The sequence below is a fragment of the Notamacropus eugenii genome, chromosome 4 (assembly GCF_028372415.1).
Source record: "Notamacropus eugenii isolate mMacEug1 chromosome 4, mMacEug1.pri_v2, whole genome shotgun sequence".
NCBI classification, from domain to species: domain Eukaryota; kingdom Metazoa; phylum Chordata; class Mammalia; order Diprotodontia; family Macropodidae; genus Notamacropus; species Notamacropus eugenii.
In genome coordinates this window covers 319,734,338-319,757,866 of record NC_092875.1, presented here as the reverse complement: position 1 = coordinate 319,757,866, position 23,529 = coordinate 319,734,338, and the positions used below count along the sequence as shown (strand labels likewise).

Below are 23,529 nucleotides of genomic sequence, written 5' to 3'. Positions count from 1 at the left end.
AAAAAACAAAACCTCAAACACAAAACATGGATGCCTGAGTTAAAGTAACCACTCCCTATGTAGGACAAGACAATGCGTAAAGAGTGCCAGGAGAGAATTAACTGCCTTTGAGAAGAACAATCTGAAAACACCAGGGAATCAATTCAGCCTAGCAGTATCTGCCTAACATTCTAAAAGGTCTCTGTTTCACTTAGGAAACCAAGATTAATCTGGTCTAACATTATATATTAGATAGATGGAAAAGTAGTCACAAATTGTACATTTCCTCTACCCTACAATGATAGAGGGGCCCCAATCTGACTTAATTCATTATTCAAAGATAGTTTGTAGAGACTTTAAGTGGCCCAGTGCAACTTGAGAGGTATTAAGCACTGCAAAGAGATCTTTCACAACAGGTTTTAAAATGCTTTCTTGATTTACAATCTCAGATTGTCCTTCCTTCTTTGAATTCTGGCACTCTTCACAGAGAAGGTATTGTCCACATAGTACTCTGAGAAGAGAAGATCAGACACCTTATCTACCTAAAGTTGACTGAGGAATTTCCTCAAACCTGTATCTCTCTCTATTTGGCTTACTGCTGGTTTTGATAATATGATTAAACTTAAAAGAAATCTGAGGGGGTTACAGTCATAATTTAACCAACAAAATTACAAAGTTTATTAAAATATTAGACAAAGTAAGCTCAGAAAAGTGACTTTACCCCAACTTACCATCAACTTTAGGCAGGAATGATTACATACTATAGCAATCCTGTATTGAGGTATAGACAATTGGGTCAGTGGACTAAATAGACTTTAACTTTTATAAATGATTATCCTGAAGTACATCTCTTTAGTATAACTGGCATTTAAAATGTATGACAACATTCCTTGCTTACTAGGTTTAAATTAAGCATTACTGAAGATTTTGAGCTAAACTAGTTTGATTTTCAGTTTTTATGTTCAAATTTCATATTAGCATGGAAAATTTAAACTATGCAAATAATTGTTTTGAATCATTTACATCCCTCAAAGTTAAGATGATCTCCAAAAAGCACCTACTTCAACCTTAACCCATACTGCAGTGTTCATCCAGTCTTCACTGGAAAACCTCCAGTTATTAGGAATCCACTTGTGGCCACAGGCGTTTTTGGACAAACTTCCTAATTGTTAGGAAACTCTTCATTATATCAAGATGAAATCTACCCCTCTGCAATTCCCACTCAGTGCTCCTAATTCTACCTTCTGGGCAAGTAAAATAAATATAATTTGTTCTTCCACAAGACAGCCCAATGAATATTTGAAGATAGGAATCAAGTCTGTTTCCATATTCCTTCCTGATACCTCCCCTCTCTCTGAAGCATTATCAGTTTTTTCAATATGAACTTTTTTGGTATGGTTTTGAGTACCCTTATTATCCTGGATCCCTCCCTCTAAATGAACTCTAGCTTGCCAATATCTTGTCAAAAAGGGAGCAACCAGTACAGAAGTCAATGCTCCAGGTCAAGGTGCAAAAGGGCTAAAACTTCCTTCCTTTTGGGACCCTATACTTCCATTAATATCTCAAGACTGCATTAACATTTGACCCTATACTTCTATTAATATCTCAAGACTGCATTAACATCACAGTGCTGACTCTTGAGTTTTGTATCTACTAAAACCCTAGATTTTTTAAAAATAAAAACATGAATTGTTAGCCATTTAATCCTTATCCTGTAGTCAGGTGATTTTCTGAACCCAAATGAATGATCTGATTCTTTCCTTATTTTTGTCAAGGGCATCACCATCCTTCCAGATACCCAGGTCCAAAACCTCGAGTTATCCTTGACTTCTCTCACCCTATATATCTCAATCACTGGCCAAAGTTTATCAATTCTTGCTCCGCAGTAGTCCCCATTTCTCTACTCACACAGCCTCCACTCTATTTCATCACCTTTTACCTGCACACAGCTTACCTGGTCTCCCCACCTCAAGCTTTTCTTTTGTCCAATCCGTGTTCTGCATAGATTTTACTAACAAGCATTTCTTAAGATCCTGCTATGTGGTATTCCAAAAGTATAGGTCTAACCCTGTCACTCCCCTGCTCAAAAAGCATTAGTGGATCCCTATTGCTTCTGGGTTTAAATACAAACATTTCTGTTTGACTTTTAAAGTGGTATATATTTTCAAACTTATTGCATATTCCATTTTGCTGGACTAAAGTAGTTCAAACTGGCTTATTTACCATTCCTCACACATGATTCTGTTTCCCATCTCTGTGCTTCCTTATGCCTGGAATGCCTTTCCTACTCACAGTCTCGTGGAATCTCCACCTTTTTTTTTTTTCTCAGCCCACCTCCTTCATCAGACCTCTTCTGTTTCCCGCCCCCCCCCCCCCCCAGTTGGTAGCTTCCTCCTTTGAAATTATCTTGCATTTATATTGGATGTTTTACTTTACTTAAATGTATACATACTTTCACACAACTGAATGTAAGCATCTTGAGGTCAGGACTGGTTAGCTTTTGTATTCCTAGAACTTAGCAAAGTGTCTGACACTGAGTGTTTAAAAATGTTTGTTGATTGACTGATTAGCTTTTATTCATTAAATTTTCTAAAGCCTTTCATCCAATCTTTAAAATATATATACATATATATGTATATTAAACTATAACAGTAATAATATTGATGATGATGTGGTAATTTACATAGCATTTATCTTCCTTCATGGTAAAATCATTTCTGCATATCCTTAATTCACAACTGTCTTGTCAGATGGGAATAGGTAGCAATAGGTAGGTATCTCTAATAGCAGAATAATAACTGTCTCATGACCCCACTCATTCCCGGACTCACTCTCCAAAGTTCCCCTCCTGGAAAAAACTCTGCCATAAAGCCCTGCTCTCCTCCCTACTAACTCCCTTGCCCCTCACCCTCATTTTGGGGAATCTCCAGTCCTACCTGGACTGACTTCTCTGAACTTCTTTTAGTCCCAGTAGAGGACCTTAGCCCTGAAGCTCTGCTCTCCTAACTGGTGACTTCTTCCCTGGGACCACCATTTTAGGAGGGACCCCAGTCATGCTTGAATTCACTCTCTGAGCTTCTCTTCCTCCTCTTTCCCAGTTGCCATATATATATATATATATATATATATACACACACACACACACACACACACACACACACACACACACACACACAGGAATTGGAAAAGGATAGGATATGTATATATACATATATAATATATACATATACTCTTGCCACATTAGAATGCAGACCTCCTTGAGTGTAGTGACTGTCATGTTTGCTTGCATTTGTATCCCTAGAGCTTAGTTTTGTGCTTGGGAAATAGCAAGAGCTTAAAAATGGTGTCTGTCTTTAGTCTCTATCTTACATATGGGAAAATAATTGCGATTCAGAATTAGTAAATGATTTTTTTAGAGATTATGTGATAGAATTACTAGTCCAAGTAGGATTCAAATTTAAGTCTCCTGACTAGCAAAAGAAACTTACATAAACATTTGGTCAGGAAAGCAATTAAATGCTACAGTGTTATTCCTTGATCAAATGGTATCTTTTTCAGGAAGGAGGAACTAGGGCTACTACAGGGAAACCAACAATGAATGAAGGGATTCAAACTTGCACAAACCTTTCTAGGATCACGTCACAAGCATTTTTTCAAGTACTTTCCAAAGGACCTATGTTACCTTATAACAACATGGATTAGAATGCCATTGAATGTCAGGCCTTAGATATGCTCATATAACTTCTGCAGAAATCACTCTCACGTACTTTTATCTCAAAGAGTGAAATACAAGAAACATAACTGTGAAATATGTAGAGAGACTATAATAGAGTTCATTATAATGAGATTTTGGCCTTTATTCCAAATGTGTTCATATGCTAGTTGTGCTATGTCCTTGAAGCCCACATTACTTGAAATCATCTTCTCAGACTGAAAGACAAGGACATAAAACTGATAAAAAAGAAGTACTTTTAAGCCAAGGTGGAAATAAATATACACTGTTTTACGTGCCATTCTTCTCTTCTTCCTCCTTAATTATTATTGGGGTTTTGTTTGCTTTAGTGAGATTTGGGGAGTTAGGAGGTCTTTAAATCACTAAAAGAGGCAGACCATAAAATCAAGGATTAAGAGCTAGAAGCATCCTTGTAAGATAATAATAGTTAACATTTACATAGTGTTTACTATTTGCTATGCACTGTGCTAAGGGCTTTACAATTATCTTATTTGATCTTCACCACAATCTGTGAGGTGGGTGCCATTATAATGTTCATTTTACAGATGTGATAACTGAGGTAAACAGAGGTTAAGTGACTTGTCCAGGGTCACACAACTAGTATATGCCTGAGGCCTTATCCCTGACTCCATGCCCCATGCTCAATCTACTGCACCACCTAGCTGATCAAGTATAACATCCAGTCCTTTGAACTAGATTCCATCATACCCCACTCCTCCATAATCCTACCCTCAACTTCATCTTTCTTTCTTGTAACAGAAACAGCATACCATCAAACACTGTCACTGCCTCCCATGGCAGGAACCAGAGAAAGCACTCCTGAAAACCAATTAGTTTATGTTGAGAATAGATTGTAACTGGGTCAAGGAAGTAAGACTACTCAAGGACATGGAAACAGTTTTGTCTACTTTATCACGAGATTTTACCTCTCCACATTGTTCTGTCTCACTCTGTGTCTTTCTATTTTCTATTCAATTCTTTACCAGAAATTTTGATCAAGAGAATATAGTTATGGAAATAACTTTGTTTTAAGACAGCCTCTTTACATGTTAAATGTAAGGTTATTTACATTTCACTTGTACCTACTTTTCTTGCTTAGCTTATCTCTTTCTACATACCACTTAGTTTGCTGCCATAAATATTAAAGTGAACTTTTAGCCTTCACTAATGGGATTAATCTATCTAGACTGACAGAGAAAAGGAGGATCTTTAAACACACACACATGCAAGTTGAATTGTGCAATAAATGTCTGTAAGATACTTTCTCTCCTGACTGAATCTTTCAAAGTAAAATGTTCACATGTGGACTAAACTACATGGAATAAAATTAAATTCTTAATTATGAAACTGTCAGATAAAAATTATCTAAAATATTTTCACTGACACAGGAGTTTTGGTTTGTATTATGCTCAATGTACTCCTTTTGAAACTTAAAGGTCCATTAGTAATTAGTTTATGGTTAAAAAAATAGTCATTTAAGCCAATTCATTTTACTTTCACAGTTGTTAGGAAAGAAAAAAAAGGAAAGGAAACAAATCAGGAGTCCTCCACTGAGGACAGCCTGTTTTATGTCAGATGTGAATAATGATTAATTCTTTCTGACGCTTTCTTAAGGGCAGTGATTTTATTTATTCATTCAGGGTTTTAGTCTCTGGCTTTGAGCTTAACAAATTCAGATAGTTTGAAGAAGAATATATTACTGAGTTTGAACCTACCATGAACCAAATCTCCATTAGCCTCACTAAGTATTTTTACCTAGCACATTTAACATTAAGAAATAAAACCAGAAATAACTAGTTTTTTAGCCTTTTTGTTAAGATCATGGTCTTTTAAAGATCTGAATTATTAGTTCATCTTTATTAGTTGGAATTACACACAAAGAAATGGAAACCCATATGAAAGATACGTCTATATTACTGCAGCAATTTGTTTTACTAAGTGTGCAAAAGGATCTGGATATTTGAAACATCTGGATCTTTTTAGAATTCATTTTCAGTCCTTATATCCATCTGCAAATTAAAGTGCCAGATATACAGCACAAAGTGTTCGAAGGACCAAATCACCCAGAGTTGCCAAAATATCCAAACATTTAAATACGTTAAAAATGGTCTCAGACTAAAATAAAACGGTTTATCGAAGCCAGGTATGTAACCACACATCTCAGTTAAGAAATCTTTCCTGAATGGATTCAACAGGGTACTTAGACCAACTGATGCAGAAAGTTATAGAGCCAAGGTCAAATAAAACTTTCCAGCTTCTTCTCATGCAATGATCTTACTCAAGAAATACACATATGAACCTCTGGATTTATTCTCAGTGTTCACAAAATCCTAACATTCAAATATCTCTGTGCAAGGGAAAATTTCGAAGTTCTGGCATGCATTCAAGGACACCTCTTGTTCTACTTTGCTTGTATAATGGTTCTGCACTGATGGCACATGGTATCATTTTTGATTTAATGAGAAAAGAAACACAATTAGCTTTAAAAGCTACATGTTGTACTCATTAGGAATTTGTAAAGTTCAAAGTAAAATACAATGTTTGTTGATGCTCACTAATCTGCCATAGTGCAGTATGTTTTGCTATCATTACTTCATTATGATACTTGTCTCTTTAGTTACTATGTATAAAAGCAGAGATGAAAGTCAATTTAGTAAAAGCGACACAATACCAAGGAAACAGCTGGAAAAAAGTCTTACAACATGGCAAACTATGACAAATGACTGCAATTTAAAAAATAAAGCATGACCAATAATAAGGTCACTTACTCTGTAAGGTGCACCATAGGGTCATTAAAAAAAAATGTATGCATGTGTTCCCAAGAACTCTATTAATGTAGAGAGTATGCTAATTCAATCCAATAAACATTTAAGCACCTATTATTTACAAAGCACTGTGCAAGGTATTCTGTTCAACAGTCCAACAGATATTTACTTAAATGTCCATTGTGTGCAATACCCTTACATGCAAGCTCTAAATCAAAGATGATTTCTGCAAGGGATGCACGAGATAACAGACAAAACTGAAGGAGTACCCTAAAGAATGAACTGGAAGAGACCTTAGAAATGATATAGCACAACTATTAAATTTTACAGATGAGGAAACTGATTTCCAAAGGGGATAAATGACTTTCTTAAGGTTACATACACATATAACACATTTGTTGATGATGGCAAAATCAAAGGTATGGTCAGTTTTGTGCATGTCTGAGGTGGGTTGGAAGTGAGAAGTTGAGGAAATGAGTGGTTAAGATGTTTTAGGGAGAATCAATACTGAACTGGAATTGGGGAGGAGACAAAAATTGTGAGCCAAGTATGGATCTCATTGAGGAATGAATGGGAGTATCCTGAGGATCTGTAGAAGTCCTGAGATCTGGGTAGTAGATATGAATAGTATGAATCTCAAAGGTGGAGAGGTAACTGAGTGATGGTGGTAGGGGAAGAATCTGGAAGTGGCAGTGAGAAACAAGGAGTATTCCAACTCCCACACTTCAATCAGTGAACTAAGGAGAATGAGTGAAAGTGCAGCCAATACTAGAAAGGGTGGCCAGGGAGGCCATGTCATCAAAGGGGAGCCAGGTTTCAGTAACAGTAGATGGAAAGAGAGGAAAAGGAAAAAAGATTCAAGACAAAGGGAATTTTGTTGCCTGTGGAACAGGCATTCCAGATAGCAGCAGTTGAAGGGCAAGGTGATGTTTGGTTGAAACTCTGGAGTAGAAAGGTTGAGGGGAATGGAAATAAGGAATCAGGGAATAAGGGGATATTGGGTTTTGAATGAAACCCAAAGAGTATTGGCCTAAGAATCAAGAGATCTAAGCTCTAATACTAGTTTTGTTTGCTTCTGTTTGTGTGTGTGTATGGGATCATTTTCTTCTCCTTCATACTCTCTTCTCTCCAGTTTTTGGGACACCTGTGTCTTCTGGTTCTCATCCTACTGCTCAGACTGCTCCTTCTCAGGCTCCTCTGTTAAAACTTTATCCAGATCATGCCTTCTAACTATAGGTGCCCCTCAGGGTTCAGTCCTAAGTCCTCTTTTCTTCCCTCTCTAGACTACTTCATTTGGTGACCTCATCAGTTCTGACAGGTTCAATTACCATCTCTATGTTCATGATTTTCAAAAATCTACCTGTCTTTCCCAACCTCTCTGCTGACCTCTAGTCTCACATTTTCAATTGCCTTTCAGGCATTTCAAACTGGATATCTAGTAGACATCTTAGACTTAATTAAATTTAAAACAGAACTGATTATCTTTCCCCTTAAATCTCCTCCCCTCCTACCTTCCCTATTACTTTAGAAGGCAACACTAACCTCCCAGTCCCTCAGGTTCACAATCTAGGAAACATCCTGGATTCCTCACTATCTCTCACTCTCTATAATCCAATCTGTTGCCAAAGCCTGCTGATTTCACCTTTGTAATATCTCTCAAATAGGCCCACTTCTCTCCTCTGACACTGCTACCACTCTACTACATAACCTCAATCCTGGACTACTGTAATACTGTTGTAATACTGTTGCACTGCTGGTGGGTTGGCCTGCCTCAAGTCTCTTTCTACTCCAATCTATCCTTATCCTCCATTCAGCTATTAAAAAGTGATTTTCCTAAAGCATGAGTCCAACCAAACCAATGCTTACTCAGTAAACTCCAGTGGCTTTCTATTATCTTCAGGATGAAATACAAAATGCTGTGTTTGGTATTTAAAGTCCTTCATAAGCTAGCCTTCTACATTTCTAGTCTCTTTATACCTTATTCCCTACACATACTTGGATCCATTGAAATTGGCCTCCCCGATGCTCCACCTCTTGGTTCTAAGCAGTTTCTCTGTCTGTTCCTGATGCCTGGGATGCTCTCCCTCCTCCACTCTGCCTACTAAACCTTTGTGGCTTTCTTTAAATCCCATTTAAAATCCCATCATTCAGTGGAAGCCTCCTCTAATCTCTCTTTTAATTCCCTCTTTTAATTATTTCCTATTTATCTTTTATATAGCTTTCTTTGTATACATTTGTTTCATGTTGTCTTCTCCATCAGATTATAAACTCCTTGAAGTCAGGGACTATTTTTTTTTGCTGCTTTTTGTTCACCAGTGCTTAGCATGTGCTCGCCAAACAGGAGGCCTTAATTATAATACAGTATTTCCTAATTGTATACTATAAACATAAGAATCTTCTTAAAAAGGAGAATTGCTAAACTAGAATAAAAATGATTCTAAATTAATTTCAAAATTTTTTTTGTTTTCAATACCATTGATATTACACTTTCTCCCAATATCACGGCATATATATAACTTACATGGTATTGACAAGACAAAGAAGATTCAGAAATAAGAATCTTTGTTATAAATTCCCATAATTGTAGGGCATAAAAGTGATTTGAACTTAATTTTATATAAATAAAACCAAACAACTTTCATCACAAAAGACTGCTTTTTATAGATTTTATCATTTTCCTTTTACCTGTATAATGAACTCCTAGTGGTAAACTATAATTTCATGACCAGCATTTCAAAATAAAACAATTAACATTAACAACTTGTAACTTTATTTCTACTGTTCAAGCAGTCTTTAGGTGAGCAGCAAGTTTATGAAGTGAATATTATAATGGACTGTGAGTGAGGAAACCTGGGTTCTAGTTGTGATGCTGCTATGAGCTTGCTTTACATTAAAAACTACCATTTTTATGAAGATGCTTCTCAGTTCTTTCTCTCCAGTCTCAGTCTCCCCCCTGAGCTTCAGCAGCACATCACCCATTGTTGTTGTTCAGTCCCGTGCAGCTCTTTGTGACCCCATTTTCCTGGTAAAGTTAGGAGATAGCCCATAATTAATACTGGATCTTACCTTCCATTCTCTTTTCGGCTTGTTTGGTAAAAGTGTCATCTTCTTTCTTTCTTTTTGCTGCTAAGAGTTCTCGCTTTAGGAGTCGTACTTCTTTCTTGAGTTCCTCACTATAAAGACAAAACACATATGCATGAGTATAAAGCAATATTGAGAAAGTGGTTTTCTTTTTTTATTATTTTATTTGTTTTCAGTATTCTACAATCACTTCCATATAACTTAGATTTTCTTCCCTTCCCTCTCCTTCCTTCCCCCCTCCCTCCCTGAGATGGCATACAATTTTATATAGGTTCTATACACACATTCCTATTAAATACATTTTCACCTTAGTCATGTTGCATAGAAGAATTAAAATGAATGGGAGAAATCATAAAACAAACCAAAACGTAATACAAAAGAAAATGATCTGTTACATTTTGTGATCAAATTCCATAGTTCTTTCTCTGGATGTGGAAGGCATTTTGCCTTAAGAGACCATTGGGAATTTTTAAAGTCCTTGCATTGCAATGAAGTTCTAAGTATACCAGAAAAAATCCTTAAACACTGTGGTTGTTGCTGTGTACAAAGTTCTCCTGGTTCTGCTCCTTTCACTCAGCATCAGTTCATATAAGTCTTTCCAGGCCTCTCTGAAGTCTTCCTGTTCATCATTTCTTATAGCACAATAGTATTCCATTACATTCATATACCATAATTTATTCAGCCATTCCCCAATTGATGGATATTCCCCTTAATTTCCAGTTTTTGCTACCACAAAGAGTACTGCTATAAATATTTTTGTACATGTGGGACCCTTTCCTATTTTTATGATCTCTTGGGGATACAGTCCTAGAAGTGATATTGTTGGGTCAAAGGGTATGCACATTTTTGTAGCCTTTTGCGCATAGTTCCAAATTGTTCTCCAGAATGGTTGGACCAGTTCAGAGGTCCACCAACAATGAATTAGTGTTCCAACTCTCCCACATCCTCTCCAACATTTATCATCATCCTGTTTTGTCATGTTAGCCAATCTGATAGGTGTGATGTGGTATCTCAGAGTTGTTTTGATTTGCATGTCTCTAATCAATAGTGATTTAGAGCATTTTTTCATATGACTATAGATAGCTTTAATTTCTTCCTCTGAAAACTACCTGTTCATATCCTTTGATCATTTATCAGTTGGGGAGAGAAAGTGGTTGTCTTAGAAAAAACAGAACTGCCAGTTAACATACATCAAACCACTGAAGTAAAAACAAAAGGATTAGAGCAATTCACTCATGTTCAACTGCAGGTTGGGGAGATAAAGGGAATAAGTAAGCTTAGAAGTAAAAAATAACAACAATTCTTTCATGGAAATAATATAAAGAGACAATATAGAACCAAATTTTAGGCTCTGGAAGAGACATCAAGTACATGTAAAATATATACAGCATGGTCATAAAATGAATTAATACAAATACATGCTATGTAGTTAGACACAAGAGGACAAGAGAATGGTGAGGAGGACAAGAGAAGGTGAATGGATCAGTAAAGGCTTCATGCAGAAGATAGTGTCCAAGCCACTTCTTAAAGAATAAGAGGAACTCTATGAGAGTGAATTCTGGGCATTAGGGATGACCAGTGCAAAGGTATGGGCATAGGAGATAAAGTGTTATGAGTAAGGACCAAAGAGAAGGCCAATCTGGCTGAAATGAAGAGTGTACGATGGGGAGTAACATCCAATAGTGTTGGAAAGGCAGGTTGGGACTAGATTGTGTAGGGCTTTAAAAGCTAAAAAGAGGAGTTAATATTTAATCTAAGAGGAAATAGGGAGCCACTGGAGTCTATTAATAGCACAATCAGAACTGTGCTTTCAGAAGATCAATTTGATAGCTGAATGGAGGATAGACTGAAGTGGGGAGAATCTTGAAGCAGGGAGACCCACAAGCAGGCAACTGCAGTAGTTCAGGTATGAGGTGATGAGGGCATGCATCAGGGTGGTGGCAATGTGAAAAGAGAGAAGGCGCCGCTTCAGAGAGATAATATGAAGGCATAAATGAAAGGACTTAACAATTTATTGGATACGGAAGGGTAAGAGAATGAGGAACTGAGGACACCTTAGTGACTGGGAAGATAGTATTATCCTTGAAAGTAAAAAAAGCTAGGAAAAGGAAAGGGCTTGGAAGAGAGAGATAATGAGTTCAGTTTTGAACAAGCTGAGTTTAAGATGTGTATGGGAATCCAGTTTGAGATGTCCAACAGGCAACTGAAGAAAGGACGCTAGACATGGGAAGATTAGGGCTTGATAAGTAGAACTAAAAGTCATCTGCATCAAGATAACTGAAACTATAGTAGCTGATGAGATCCGCAAGGGAACTAAAATAGAAGGGGAAGAGAAAAGGGCCCAGGACTGCCTTGAAGAACATACATAGGCAGTGGGCATGGTGTGGATGAACACCCAGCAGAAGAGACATAGAAGAAGTGGTAAGACAAATAGGAGAATCAGGAAAGCGCAGTGTCACAAAAACCTAGAGAAGAGAATATCAAGGAGAAAACTTTTTGAAACTGCAGAGAGGTCAAGAAGGATCAAAACTGAGGAAAGCCCATTAGATCTGATCATTATGAAAGAAGTGGAAACTTTGCAGAGAGTAGTTATGGTTGAAAGATGATGTCAAATTCAGACCGCAGAGAGTTAAGAGAGAGGAAAGGAAGTGGAAACATCTATTATTGAAGCACCTACTATAAACTCAAGGAGTTTAGCCACAAAAGAGAGAGATTTAGGGCAATGCTTAGTGAGCTCTTGGGGCTTTTCATCCTGTTTGACAGTACGAGTTTTTATACCACTGTCTAGAAGTAATAATTCTGGGTCCCTGGAGGAGTCAGTCTGAATGGTGCTATCTCCAGTCCCTAACAGGTTAGGTTGTCATAGGTGACTTCTGTTCTACTAGGACCTCCAAAATAAGGGTATGGGATAGGATTGCAATAGATTCGCAGTCTGGTTTCTCCTTCTTTACTAGACTGGGAGAGTTTTAGTGTCCTCCTAAATTTCCAAAGAAATTCTTCTCAATCTAGATTTTGACCTTGATGTTCCTCAAATGGGTCACCTTCAGGCTTCACCTGTCCACTTCCAACTGGCTGATAAGCCTTTTACAGAAGTTAGTTCTTCAGCTCTTCCAAGCTTCGATCCTATGGTTTGCTAAGGATTCTAAATCCTTAATACGGAACAAAAAGCTTTTTCCTCACTTGGTACTAATTTGTAGAACAGCAGATTACTCTGCCTTTCTTTTTGTTAAAAATTTATTTAACACTCATTCAAAGAAAAATTTAGTTCCAAACCACTGAGAAGGCAAGCAATTTGAAAACAATTATACCTGTGAAGTCAACATATTTCCACATTGGTCATTTTGTAAATAAAATGATAATAAAAAGCAAGAAACATAAAGAAAGTGAAAAAAGTATGAAGGATTCATCAGTTCTCTCTCTCTGGAGGTGGATAGCATTTTTCATCTTAGGTCCTTTGAAACCATCTTGGATCATCGCCTTGATCACAGTAGCCAAGTCTTTCACAGTTAATCAACTTCACAATATTGTTGTTACTATATAATATTCTCCTGGTACTGCTTACTGCATTTTGCACGAGTACTTATAATTTTTCCCAGGTTTTTCTGAAACCATCCTGCTTGTCAGTTCTTACAGCACAATAATCCAATCTCCAATTGATGGGCATCACCAAAAATTTCAATTCTTTGTCTCTACAAAAAAGAGATGCTATAAATATTTTCATACAAATAGGTCATTTTCCTTTCTCTCCAGTCTCTTTGGGATACATACCTAGTAGTGATTGCTGGGTCAAAAGTTTTATAGTCCTTTGGGCAAAGTTCCAAATTGTTCTCTAGAAATGATTGGACCAGTTCACAACTTCACCAACAGGACATCAGTATACCTATTTTTCCTCATTCCCTTGAGCATTTATCATCTTCTTCTTGTGTCATATTAGCCAATCTCATAGGTGTGGGGTGGTACCTCTGAGTTGTTTTAATTTGCATTTCTCTAATCAGTATGATTTAAAGCATATTTTTAAGTGAAATTGATATCTTTGATTTCTTTTTCTGAAAACTGGTTGTTTATATCCTTTAACCAATTATCAACTGAGGAATCATAATTTTCTTGCATCACTCTCATTTCTTTTACCATTTTTCTCTAACATTTTTATTTGATTGTTAAAACCATCTTTAAATACTCTTCCAGAAATTCTTGTTGGCTTGTGTACAATTCACATTTTTCTTTGATGCTTGGATTGTTTTAACACTGATTTTCTTCTTCTGAGTTTGTGTCTTGATCTTCCCTATCATTATTGTCATAGTAGCTATTTATTTTTATAAATCTGGCTCAGTTCCATATATATTTGAGAAATGAGACCTTAATCATAGAAACTTCTTATAAAAATTCCCCTAGATCCCACCATAGGCTTCTTGTTTTCCTTCTAATTTTAGCTTCATTGGTTTTAATTATGCAAAATATTTTAATTTTACATAATCAAAATTATTGATCACTTGCCATGATCCTAACCCCTCAAAAACTTTTCCCTTATCCATAAATCTGATAGGCAAATTTTTCCACGCTTCCTTAATTTGTTTATATCACCATGTATGTCTAAGTCACTTACCCATTTTGATCTTATTTTGGTATACACTGCCAGATGTTGGTTTTTGCCAAACTGCTTTACATTTTTCTGAGTAATTTTTGTGAAATGGTAGTTTTTTGCCCCCTAAACTTGGAACTTTGGGTTTATCAAACACTAGATTACTATGGTCATTTATGACTATATGTTGTGTACCTAGTCTATTCCACTGATCCACACCTCTATTAAGTCAGTAACAGATTATTTTGATGATTACTGCTTTGTAATACAGTTTAAAAACTGGTACTGCTGGGTCACCTTTTTTTTTATTGATTCCTTTAATATTTTTGATATTCTGTTCTTCAAAATGAATTGTTATTTTGTCTAGTTCTATTAAAGTTCTTTGATTGGTATGGCACTGAGTAAGTAAATTAATCTAGGTAAAATTATCATGTTTATCATATTGGCTCAGCCTACCCATGAGTAATATTTTTCCAGTTATTTATTTGTGTGAAAAGTGTTTTGTAATTGTGCTCATACAATCCTTGAGTTTGTCTTGGCAGACAGACTTACAAGTACTTTATCATGTGTGCAGTTATTTTAAATAGAGTTTCTCTTTCTAGCTCTTCCTGCTGGGTTTTACTGATGATGTATAAGGATGCTGATGATTTATATGATTATATATATATATATATATATATATATATATATAAATATATATATATATAAATATATATATGATTTTATATACATATAAAGATATATATAAATACATATATTTATATGATTTACCTTTTATAACTATGCTAAACTGATTGTTATAATTAGTTTTTCAGTCGATTCTCTAGGGTTCTCCAAGTACACCATCATACCATCTGCAAAGAGTGATAGTTTTGTTTCCTTTGGAGAATGTAATTTCCCTGCTTATCTCTTTTTAATTAAGTCTTTTTTGCTTTTGCTTTGTCTGAGGTCATGATTGCTACCCATGTCATTTTTACTTCAGCTGAAACATAACAGATTCTACTTCACTCCCTTATTTTAACTTGGTGGGTATTTCTCTGTTTCAAATATGTTTCCTATAAATAACATATTGTTGAATTATGGTTTCTACTCTATTCTGCTATCTACTTCCATTTTATGGGTGAGTTCATCCCATTCAGCCTATTCATAATCTTCCAGAATATTATATTCTAAGCCCTCTGCTTCCTTAATATGGTAGCTGCTAAATCTTGTGAGATCTTAACTGTGGCTCTATAGTACTGAATTTTTTTTCCTGTTTGCTTACTATATATGCTCTTTGACCTTGGAACACTTGGCTATAATATTCCTATGAGTTTTCATCTGGGGATCTCTTTCAGCAGGTGACAAATAGATTCTTTCAATTTTATTTTACCCTCTCTTGAGGGTAAGATAATATCTTGAAATATGATTTGTAGGTTCTTTGATTATGCCCCTTTCAGACATTCCAATAATTCTTAAATTATCTTTCCTTGAGCTATTTTCCAGGCCATTTTATTCCAATGAATTATTTCACATTTTCTTTGACTTTTTCATTACTTTGGCTTTGTTTCATTGTTTCTTGATATTTCATGGAGTTATTAGCTTCTACTTGCCCAATCCTAATTTTTAAGGAGTTATTTTCTTCAGTAATTTTTGGTACTTTTTTTTTCCATTTGGCTTATCCTGCTTTTTAGGAGATGTTTTCAATGGTGAAATTCTGTACCTGTCTTTCCATTTAGCCAATTCTGTTCTTAAGGTGTTATTTTCATGGTTTTTTTCTGCCTCTTTTGCCAAGTTGTTAATTGTCTTTTCATAATTTTCTTGCATCACTCTCATTTCTTTTACCATTTTTCTCTAACATATTTATTCAATTGTTAAAACCATCTTTAAATACTCTTCCAGAAATTCTTGTTGGCTTGTGTACAATTCACATTTTTCTTTGATGCTTGGATTGTTTTAACACTGATTTTCTTCTTCTGAGTTTGTGTCTTGATCTTCCCTATCATTATTGTCATAGTAGTTTTTTATGATTAGGTTCTTTTTTGCTGTTGCTTGTTCAGTTTTTTTCCCCCAGTCTATTTCTGGAATTTGAACTTTATTTTAAGTTGGACTTTGTTCCTATGGTAGGAGTGGCACAGGCTTTTTCACACTGCTAGTTTTCAGAACTTGATCTGGAGACTTGGAGGTTTTCAGTGCTTTCAAGGTGGTATGATCTGGAGAGAGATGTAATCGCTGTTCTCCAGGTCTGTGTTCTGGTCCTTATCCAGGAAGGGACCTTGATCCCTCACAACTGCAAGGGATGCTGTTAGTCAAGGTACCTGATTCCTTGTGACTGAAAGTGATACTGCTTCTTGGGGCCATGATCCTTTGGGTTTGCAAACACTTTTCTCTGCCCTGAAACTGTGACTTGGAAGTGGATAGAGGCAATGGAGTTGGGAAAACAGTATCTAGATCTGCGCTCAGGGCTAGCACAGGGGTCCGCTAGAATCTTTTTCTCAACAGTTAGCAGATCCCCTTTCCATCTCTGGCTTGAGAGTTCCTGGAGCTATTGCTGCTGTTGCCATTGCTTCCAAGGCCCATAGATGGTGCTTTTGTTTCATGGACTCCAGGCCAGTACCCCAGTGTCGTAGATCTTTCGTTGTGATCTCTTTTGTTAGCTTGGGCTGGAAAAATGTCTCACTCTAATCTTTTGCTGGCTCTGCAACCTCCAGAATTCTATTTGAGGCATTATTTTAAAGTTGTTTGGAGGGTAATGTTGGGAGAGCTCAGCTGCTTCCTCTACTTTGCCATCTTGACTCTACTTTGTCTTTCAATGGTTTGCTTTGAATGTATTGGGACTCTAATGGTACTTCGTCTTGTGTTTTCTCTGGAGGACAGAATTTTGCAGAAGAATTCTATGATATGGATGGAGTTTCTGAAAGCAAACTCAAGTACTGTAACACTGCTGATTCTTTCCCCATGCTTGTTTGATCCAAGATCAGAATTAGATTGTGGACCAGAGGTTCCCATACTTATTTGGTCTATCACCCCCTTTAAAAAAAAAAGACTCAGCACCCCCCTTGAAACTTACTTTCTATAACCCTTTAATGTTTTTTTGAAATTTGCATCATTTTAAAAAATATAAAATATATGTACATTTTAAATGACATCTTGAATTTAATATTTTATTATGAATTTGTGGGTTTTTTCCTGCATTGAAATTTTGATTACCCAATATTGCATCATGTATCCATACAGTATCATATTGTAAACAAGTCACTAAGTGCACATATTCCTGCCAATGCATGCTGGCCTCTGACAATGCACAACACACTCGCCTGCCAACACTTACCTGTTGGCGGACTTGACCACTGAACAGTTATACCTTGTATTTTTTTTGTTTATTTAGCAAATTATGTAATAACTATGACTTTAATTCTGTTACACAATAGATGAAACATGTACAAATGGTTTTTCAAAATCTTCTCTTCTTTCCTTATGCTTCCACTGCCTTTATTTATTGTCCCCCAATTTATACAATGTCCCCCAATTGCACCCAAGGCTATTACTGCTCCCTTGGATTGTTCCAGCACAGCGCCCCCCTCTCCCCCCCCCGGGGCAGTATCACACACTTTGGGAACCCATGTTAGACTTCCATCAACTGATCTCTCAGCTGAGTGATATACTGGTTATAAGTCTTTAAATCTACATATTCTCAAAGTTTACAAAGCAGCATATATGGAATAAAGTTTATGGCACCATTTTTGGTGGTATTATAGGTATTCACTGGAAAAGGCACATGATAACTTCAAACCCTCTTTTTGGACATCAGTAGTAGGGCCTTCAAAATATAATTAAAACGCACTGTGACTCTCCTTGAAGCTGGTATGGTGAAATCCTTCCTGATCCTGGCCAAATTTCTCCTTGAGCAGCTTGCTCTCAAAATCTTGACTCTGATCAAAATAAATCATGGCAGGAAACCACACATTGAAAATTATCTTTAGAATACTCTCAGTATCCTCTTCTGTAAAATGAGAGTGTTTAGACTTGATATCCTTTAAGGTTCCTTCAGACTACAAATCTATGATCCTTAGTGGCTATGGAAGCCTTTTGATTCTGGGTTATGTTGTCCGGTGTGGACTGGGTGAAGAAGTCTATTACCATGAGTATATTGCTCTTGTTCCTCCAAGCTCCTTCTCAGGACAAGACGTCTATGCTCATTATTTCCAAAAGCTTGCTAGTCTTGATGTTTTCCAAGTAAGCAGCTCAAATTGGTGGCACTTTCCCTTGAAATTAGGTTTTGCCATTCTGGTAAAGATTTGTTACTGTCCTGACCTAGCAAAACCTGTTTTGTATCAGATCCAGGTTTCTTATTACAGGTGTCCAAAGTCAATGTGCAGTGTGCTCACAGCTGTGGAATGATAGTTCTGGGGCAGCACTGACTGCCTCCTCATATCTCAGGTAGTGTCAATTACTGTCAAACACAGGATTCTATTGCAGAGCTAAAACTTTGGCCACTCCCTTAACGGTAGTTCACTCATTTGGGAAAATAGGCTCAATTCCCAAGTATTATACCTTTTTCTCTTGGCATGTACCACTTCCCTTAAACTTTTTATCTTTTATCTGAGCTTGATGCCAATCATCTACAATCAATTAAAGCACAGGAGATTAGTTTAAAGCTCCATAATTTACTTCTACTAATAATGTGCCCTGGAGGAACCTTCAGATTCTTGCATTAGTAGTCTTGTTCCTTATGTGTCACAGATAATCTAAGCTCCACCTGGAGCATCAAAACAATTTTTAATGGAAAGATGCTATCAAATAGGGGATCAGTATCTGCATTGATCCTCCAAGGTGATAAATATACCAAGTGACTGGCAGATCATCTCTACTTACCCAGCTCTGGAAGGCAGTATCTTCCATAAGCAATAAATTAATCAACACTTATTAAGTGCCTGCTGTGTGCTAAGTGCGGGTGATACAAAGACAAAATTGCCTTAAGGAAAGAAACCGGAATTCTATTAAGAAGACATTTACACAAACTAGAATATGCAAAACACATTCAAAAGAAATTCAAGGGTTTTGTTTTGTTTTCTTCTAGCACTAGCTGGGGTTGGGGGGAGATTAGGAAAAGTTTCTTTTGGAAAATGCTGCTTGAATAGTTTTGAAGAAAACATGGGATGCTAAGTGAAGAAGAGATGGGAATGCAAGTCAGGCATGAGATACAGCTGGTGTCAAGGCACAGAGAAAAGAATAGCAAGAAGGTCAGTTTGGTTTATATTTGATCATAGAATCATATCAAACTCTTAGTGGTTTTTGAAATAGGAAAGGGAGATAATAAGACCTGTACTTTAGGGAAGTTGCTATGCTAGATAAAGACTAATTAATTATAATATCGCATTAGTGTTTTTAAGGAGATTCACACACATATACATATATGAATATGTATGCCCATGAAGTAGTGGCATACCACAGCTTCAAACCTTTCAAACCTGAAACTGAATTTTATTCAGATACACTCAAACTTCTCATTATAGCTAATTTCAAAGCCAAGAACCCTAACTTACAGACAGATTCATAGGTTTTTATCAGTTAATGCATTAATGGCAAAAGTAATAAGTTTCCCAAGACATCTAACCTGGCACCAGTATAACACAATGGGCTTGACTGGATTGGTAAAAGTCAACATTGGTATATAGATGAAGTAGATAAAAATGTTCTTAATGATTTGATTACATTTCTGACTCCATCAATCTCTAAAAGAAATCAAAGGGTCAAGGGTTCAGTTTAGATTGTCCCTTTCTGCTCTTGTACTTGTGCTTTTCAACCACATATTCACAAATAAAATCACTATGAGGCTTGGCAGTGATGGTGAGGTTCTTCCAACTTTCTGATAAACGCTTACTAACCCCTCTAAAAAGTGCTTCAACTTTCAATACAGCCTAATTAGTGTGAATAATGAATCTCCAAGTCTTTGTATATATTCAAATTTACACTATTCAAAATTGGATCCAGCTCGAAAGAAATATACCACGTAAATGCAAATAAAGTGATCATTTCACAAGATTTATTTTCAGGACTAAATGAGACCTAGATGTGATCCTCCAGATGGGGCCAAGGGACCAATGTTCCTACCTTCTTAGGGTCTATATTAAGAAACTATGTGGCCTACATGTCTGATTGAGGCCCAGCAGCCTTGTCAAAGGACAGCTTTAGATATGCAAACTTACAGGTGATACAATACATTTAGTAACCTTTATTCTCTTCCAATGCCTTTCTAAATAGAAGCATATCCTGTTAAACCAACACTTCCAAATAGTTCATGTTACCAAACTTTCTGATATCCCTCTGGAGTTTCTTAACAAGTTGAGATTACCTTGGTCAGGCTAATTCAATGAGTCCTTTGTTCTGGAATGGATGCTGTCTTTCCCTGCCAAGGTTCAAACTCATTTTTCCTTTATTTATCTTGGCTTATTTTGCCTTTACTTATAAATAAATGGCAGCAAAAGATAGTGACAGACCTACAGAGGAGTTACTGAATCAAGTTTCCTGGGCCTATCAGAGGAGTTCCTGGACTGAGCAGAGGGATTCATGGACGAAGAAGGAGCTGAAGTCAAGAAAGAGCAAGCAGTAGAGCAGGGAGGTGGAGGATCAAACCCAGGCCTTACTCTTCTACTAGTAATGTCATATGTGCAGGATAAGAATACAAAGAAGGCTAAAGATGAAGTGGGAATTGGACACTATTTTTTAGCAGCTTGAATGGTTAAAGGAAGAAAACACGGCCTCTTTAGTGATCCCTACTGCTTCCTCCTTTTGATGAGAGTGGCACCATCAACTCTAGGGTAGTACTATAAGTCTAGAGGACTATTAACAGATCTCTCAGTAAGACGGAGCTGGGGGTGGAGGTAGGGGTAGGTCAACTCTAGCAACCTTGGGTGCCCTCCCCTTTGGTGGTACAGGCCTGATCTCAGAGTTTTACTACAAGTCTGGAACACTATATGTGTCTATGAGGAAGATGAAGCTAATCAGAAAATAAAAGAGTTGTCATGATTATTTATGGATTCCCTGTGTGGCCTGCACATTTTGCATTTCCTGGTAAATGAAACAAAGCCTTTGTTGGTCTGAATACTTACAGGAGAACTGAGAGCTCTTTCCCCTTTCTAAAAAGACCTAAAAACAAGTCAGATTCTAATGTTGCAATGGTAAACCTTGGGTAGGAAGCAAAATAGCCAAATTCTGACTTTTTTCGGGGGGAAAACCTAGGTTAGGTTTTGAGAAACCCCCAAGATTAAATCTGGTATGTATAAACTCAGAGTTGTAGTTCTGAGCCATGGGTTACCTACTTTTTCTATGAGCTACTCAAAAATGGCAGGGTCCCAAAAACCCTTTGGGGTATACATTCTAATTGGTGGAATGCTCCTGGGCAGATGAAGGCTATCTTCTTTGGCTATGGAGCTCTGATAATACTCTTTGAGCAGGTCCAACACAGAGAACCACTGGATACACTGTAGCTAGTCCTGGGGACCTTGAACTTTTGTTTTTTCATGCACTGATTCACCTTCATTCTCTTATTAATTATCTTATAATCCCCACACATATGGATTTCAGCATGATGCCAGTCACCAGATGTTTCTACAGGTGGTTCCTGAGCTCTTCCATCTTTAAGAGTGACTGTTCTTAAAAAGATCTGCTACCATTTCAAAGGACTGCCACGGTTTTCAACTGGAAGCAACAATTTCTACACATTGAAATTAAGAATACTGAGCTTAGCAAATTCTGGTCATTTGAAAAAGAATAAGTTTTTTAAATTTTAGATTCATAAGTAGTAGCCATTTATCTCAGACCTAAGAAAAGTGCTTTTAATAGAAACAATAACTACCTTTAAAAAGCAAGTGTTTTCATTAACATTGGTAGTTAATAAAACAATTCTAATTATATTTGACAGCTATACTGAAGGTCTGGGATTAAAAATACAATAAATATGTCCTGCAAGGTATAATATTTATTTTAATTTGTGTAATTCTTGTATTATATCATCTTCAAGCTGTGACAGGAAAAATACTTTTATTCCTACAGTGATAAACTATCAAACAAAAAAATACACAGAAGAAAGCATCTGATTCTTGATTTAAAGTTTCTCTGTAAATTCAACATTTATTGTCTCATTTCAATTTTGGCACTTGAGGGTGGTTTTAGTTCGTGAAATGAAGGCGTATTTCCTGGAATTTGACATACTATAAGAATGCACTATGTCAGCTTGCCCTTCTGTCCATGTAGCTACAACTCTATTCCCTTCTGTAACACTTTTTCTGTTGTGTTTATTAGAATTATATGCTTATATAAATTTAGTTTAAAAGATATTGCCTACATAAATGCCAAGACTCTAGTAGTATACGGAAGGTGATAATTGAGATAAATATTCTATACTATATAGGTAATCAATTGAAATTGAGGGATTTGATTTATTTACGGATTTTTCCCCTTTGTTTTGTTAGAAGACACCAGGCCTTGGGAAAAAAAAAGTCAGGATAAACTAAGCATTAGCACAAATAATAGCAACAAATACTTGATCAAGTAGTACTAAATGACACGGAAATAATTCAATTCCAGGAATTTGTTAAAGCAAACAAACAACAAAAAACAAACCAATCATCTACTCACTGCATATATCATCCTGATAACCTTTTACTTCACCTGGGAATAAGTGGGGGGCTGGGATTCTGAGAGTTGCTGCTTAGGGTGTCAGGAAGTCACCTAGGGGGTACTTCAGTCTGAAGCAGGTTAGCACTTAGGGAATGAAGTGCTACAGGTGTTCTTAATTTAATTCAGTTTGACAACTGTTTATTAAGTACAGAACACTTTACTAGGTACTGAGGGAAATACAAAGTTCAGACAAGACTGGAAAAAAAAAAAAACTCTGGACAATAGATAGTTGGTGACGCAGGGCTAGAACTCAAGAGAAAAATTTGGGCTGGCATTTATTAAATGCTTACTATGTACCAGATACTAAGCTGAGTACTTTATAAACATTATGTATTTGATTCTTATTACAATCCTGGGAGGCAGGTGCTATTATTACCCCTATGTGATGGTTGGGGAAACTGAGACAGAAACTGAGACACTTGGTCAAGTGACTTGACCAAAATCATATGGCTACTAAATGTCAGAGTTGGGATTTGAATTCTGGACTTTTCTATTTTAGGCTCATTACCCTATTCACTGTGTTACCTGACTGTCTCTAAATATTATAATCAAATGAGCTAATGCTTTCACACCACTTTGTAAACATTAAAGCACTTCATAAATGCTAGTTATTATTATTATTATTATCATCATTATTACCCCATTATAGCCAACAGGGAGTCACTGGAGCTGATTAAGTAGGGCAGTGATGTGGTCAGACTTCTATCCTTAAGGAAAATTACTCTGGCAGC

The 23,529-nt window shown here is 36.5% G+C and overlaps 1 protein-coding gene across 5 annotated transcripts in view; it reads right to left on the bottom strand.

Moving 5' to 3' along the window:
- Nucleotides 1-23,529, bottom strand: part of CWC27 (CWC27 spliceosome associated cyclophilin) — a 322,938-nt gene that overhangs the window by 112,086 nt on the left and 187,323 nt on the right. For all 5 annotated transcript variants that reach the window (XM_072605063.1, XM_072605062.1, XM_072605064.1 and 2 more), the window contains exon 11: nucleotides 9,544-9,650. In XM_072605063.1, coding sequence (XP_072461164.1) covers nucleotides 9,544-9,650 — 107 coding nt within the window. The remainder of the gene's footprint in view (nucleotides 1-9,543; nucleotides 9,651-23,529) is intronic.